Genomic DNA, 4,921 nt, shown 5'->3' on the forward strand with positions numbered 1-4,921 from the left:
TTTTGTTTCAGTAGCTGAAATACACCATTTTCATTTATTTTGTAAGAGCTGACAAAGTCAGTGTCAACTATTGACTTATGTAACCAAAAGGAACTGATTTATTCACCAGTACTATCTCTCAGATGCCCATAACCACTCGCTTCATTTTTCCCTTCTCTACGAATAGACTAGTTTTGATCTCACTATATCTTGTTCCATTTTGTCCATAGGATCACACAGAACCAGAGTGTTGGGGTGAGCTTCATCCTCCTGGGCTTCTCAGAATATCCGGACCTCCAGGGGTCACTCTTCCTGGTTTTCCTCACCATCTACACTGTCAGTGTGCTGGGCAACCTGGGCATGATCCTCATCATCAGACTCAATCCCAAGCTCCACACCCCCATGTACTTTTTCCTCAGTCACTTGTCCTTTGTGGATTTCTGCTACTCTTCCGTTGTCACCCCCAAGCTACTGGAGAACCTGATTGTGGAGGACAGAAGCATCTCCTTTGCAGGCTGTGTCAGTCAATTCTTCTTTGCTTGTGTCTGTGTAGTAACAGAGACCTTCATGTTGGCAGCCATGGCCTATGACCGATTTGTGGCTGTTTGTAGCCCTCTCCTCTATACAGTGGCCATGTCTTCAAAGTTATGTTCCTTGTTGGTGGCTGCATGCTATTTTTGGGGTATACTGTGTTCTTTTGTATTCATATACTATTTGTTATCTTTGAATTTCTGTGGGACAAAGGTTATAAACAACTTTGTGTGTGAGCATTCTGCCATTGTTGCTGTGTCCTGCTCTGACCCTTATGTAAGTCAGTTGTCTATTGTGATCTTTGCCATATTCGATGAAATAAGCAGCCTGGGCATTGTTTTCACCTCCTATGTGTTTATTTTTGTCACTGTCATGAGAATGCCCTCCACTGCGGGGCGCTACAAAGCATTCTCCACATGTGCTTCCCACCTCACCGCCATTGCCATTTTCCATGGCCCCATCCTTTTCCTCTACTGTGTTCCTACCACCAAAAGCTCATGGTTGTTGGTGAAAATTGCCTCTATCTTCTACACCGTGGTCATCCCTATGCTGAATCCACTGATTTACAGTCTCAGGAACAAAGATGTGAAGCAGGCAGCCAGGAGGCTAATCAATTCCCAACTATCCTGTCATAAAAGTTGACTCTGATGCTATGATTTAATTACAAACCAATACAAAATCATATTTTAATCCTTCACTTCGTGTATCTGCCTTCTAATAGTAACAAAACACAGCTCCTAAATTAGCTCCTGAATTATAAATTATAAGTGTTTTATAAGTGATATCTCAGATCATTTAAACTAAGTCATGGATTCACCTATTTGTGTGTGTGTGTGTGTGTGTGTGTGTGTGTGTGTGTGTGTGTATCATGGGACCTGAACTCTGGGCCTGGGTGCTGTCCCACAGCTCTCCAGCTCAAGGCGAGTGCTCTATGACTTGAGCGATTCAACTATTTATATACAAAGGTCAATACAATCTTCATAAGTGTTGGATTTTAAAGAGTCTCTGTAGATCTATACTCTGGAAATAGAGCTCATAATTTCAAATTTCTAGATGTAGATCTATTCAAAATTTTCCCCATGTCAAAACTACTTCTTGTTCATTCCACATTGGATTGGAAAGTATGCACACATGCCAACATAAAAATAATACAAATCATAAAAATCTTCTTGAAATGGCTATAATCCAGCATTGTTAAATTTTTTAGGAAGAAAATGTGGGAGAAAATTATGGAAGTGTTTATGTATGTATTCATATGCATAAATATGTGGGTATGTGTACAAATTTTATTCATCCATCAGGAAGAATAAAATATCATTTTCAAGGAAGTTGATGTTCTGGAAAAAACATTTTCTTAACTGAAATAGGCTGACTGAAATAGGGAATGTGAAAATATTTCCTAACATATATTAAAATAACATCTAAAATGTAAACAACCATGCATATATATGTAGGGTCATATTCACATATATATACATATACATATATATATATATATATATATATATATATATATATGATGAAATTGAGTAAATGGTGGTATTTTCAGGGATGAATTCCCATGGTGTAACTCCATTGAAAAGGGAGCTGATAGTTCAACAAGAGCATGAAGAATTTTCAACATGGTTTTATGAGGTAGCACTTCTGTTATTTGGTTAGATTGGTTTCATTGGTTTGTTTTGGCACCGGTCCTGGGGTTTGAATTTAGGATCTGGATGCTTCCTTAAGATTTGTCACTCAAGATTAGTGCTCTATCACTTGAGCCACAGCTCTAGTTCCAGCTATTAGGTGTTTTCAACTGGAGATAAAAAGTCTCACTTCCTTCCTTAGTTGAACATTCTACCACTATTCATAGATTTCAGTGTCCCGAGTATTTTGGATATTGGACATGACATCCAGGCACCCAGCCACTACACTGCTTTTTGGAGAGGGAGAAAGCTACATGGAAAGAGGTTGGTGGGCAAATACATTCACTTTACTCAAAGTAAACGTGTGATTATAGAGCCAGATATCTTGAGGTATGGGTGGTTTAGAAGAGAGGGGCAGGCTGAGAAAATGTTGGAAGGGATAAGACACTATACTAAGTGACAGGTTGAATTGTGATCAAGATGCATTGTACTGATATATCAACACTTTGAGTTGAAATCCCTTTGTATATTATTTAAAGTTAATAAAATTATTTTTGTATTTCAAGTTCCATTTTTCTTTATGCACCTGTAAAAGGAATGGATTTGTTTTATAAGTTTATGCTTATACTTTATTATCATCTCTGATAATATGATTGTGTGTGACTTCTGTATTTCAGAAAAATTATTAGTTTTTGTAAGAAATAATATGGAAGTTATTATTTTATGTTGTTCCCTTATGGCAACACAATATGGTAATCATGAGACTCATATTGCTGTAATGCACAGATATGTAATTAAAGGTAAACAAATAAGCAAACAATCTCCATGATATAGTACTTGAATCCTAGGAAGTGTGAATGAATCCATTGGATCAATGAACCTTCAGTTGTCAGCCCTAACATTTGCCATTTTTGTAGAATTGTTCCTATTCACTGTGATAAAGACATTTAGGAACCCATATTCAACTAAGGTTCACTGGGGGTGAATGTAATGTTGAGTTAGAACATCATATCCAATTCTCACTATAACGTTGAAATTTAATATGTCAGTTATTCTCTTAGAATATAAATAAATAAATATGGTAATATAGTTTCACAATGTTTACATGTAGTTTAAATATATTGAGCTAATTATAATAAAGGGTTTTTAAAATTATGATTCTATATTGTGACAAAATAGGCAAAATACATTCAATATGAATACAATTAATAATGGACCCTAGCCAAAAGCAGATTATATATATCTTATTTAAATTATACTTATATGTGTAATATATATAATAAGATAACATTCTAAATATATCATACATATCATACGTATAATTTGTATATATTATATATCATACTGATATACTGTAAAAAATAAATATGTATATACTGTATATTCTGCTTTCTCTTAAGGACAATTCAACTTGAAACAATTGAACTTCAAACCAAGAAATGTGGCTTAAAGTATGTTTTCATTTGCAGGTAGCTGGCTGTCTGCATGTCCTGGAATAGAAAATCAATTTTTAAATAAATTTCTATTAACCACTTTGAAAAATAAAATAAAATAAAAGATAAATACATATGTGTTATACATAATGTTAATTATACTATATATTATATATAGGATAAAATACAGTAATTATATTATTGCATATTATATTACACTATATAGTATATTGCATATAATATATTAATATAACTTCATATGATATAATATTATAGTTTATATATAACATATAATACATGCAATATAAATATAAGCTATGTACTTTTATATATTATATATAATATATAATATTTAAAACACACAGTTTTATTTTTCAGTTTTGACTCTAAACTGAAGGCCTGAGTGCTATCCCTGAGCTCTTGCTCTAGGCTAGCATTTTAACACTTTGAGCCATAGTGCCATTTCTGGTTTTCTGATAGTTAACTGGAGTCTCATAGCTTTCTTGCCTGGGCCAGCTTTGAACCTCAATCCTTGGATCTAAGGCTCTTGAGTAGTTATGATTACAGGTGTGAGCCACAGACACCTAGCTCATTAGAAACTATTTTAATTGCTTATTCATCCTTTTAGACAATTACATCTCTCTGTATTCATAATTTTGGTTAATGAGTGGAGTTGATCACCCAAATGCTCCAGGGTTTTGGGATGTTCTGCAAAACTAAATTCTCTCATGGGACTATGATATATCTAATTGCTCAAAACTGTTACCTTTGACAATATTCAGTGATATTCCCTGGTTTTCATATCCCCAGAAGTAATGATGATATATGTTTATGACAAGGTTCAGTACCAGTATTTCTTTTTCCTTGTGTGTAATCTTTTGTCTAGTTTCTCTGAATTGACTTACTAGGTTGGAAACATATATGATATGAAATAGTCACCCAAGTCTACTGTGGACTCAACTGGATCAGAGATATTTCTTATACAATAAACAGGGGTAGTTTTGGAGTTTACTAATCCTACTAAAGATTAGTAGATGTCTCACTACTCTGCCTCTGTATTTTGGTGAGTTGACTCTTTTTCTGTTAATTTATTCTAACCAGGAAAATATTATGACCTAGTGATCTTTATCAGTAGAAAGGAGATGTTTATTTCCCAACAGCCTCCAAATACAGTTAGTTTTACCAAGTAACTTGGCATGCTACATCCTGAATCCATTCTAGTGTTCTTTATTCATTTTATATTCATCATGAATCGCTAACAAAATGACAATTACAGAGGTTAGGGAAGTAAACAAATTATTATCTTTAAATTTCCTCTAATCCCTGAGTAGTTAAATGAGAGGAATAAGT

The 4,921-nt window shown here is 34.2% G+C and overlaps 1 protein-coding gene across 1 annotated transcript; it reads left to right on the forward strand.

The window, feature by feature from the left end:
- Positions 1 to 207: 207 nt before the first annotated feature.
- On the forward strand, positions 208 to 1,152 carry LOC122105193 (olfactory receptor 5D13-like; the record flags this gene model as incomplete). Its single annotated transcript, XM_042676336.1, has 1 exon — positions 208 to 1,152. A coding segment is annotated over one exon (945 nt), but the record flags the coding sequence as incomplete, so codon positions are not given.
- Positions 1,153 to 4,921: the final 3,769 nt, after the last annotated feature.

The sequence above is a fragment of the Dipodomys spectabilis genome, unplaced genomic scaffold (assembly GCF_019054845.1).
Source record: "Dipodomys spectabilis isolate Male_0828 unplaced genomic scaffold, ASM1905484v1 ptg000030l, whole genome shotgun sequence".
In the NCBI taxonomy this organism is placed as follows: Eukaryota; Metazoa; Chordata; class Mammalia; order Rodentia; family Heteromyidae; genus Dipodomys; species Dipodomys spectabilis.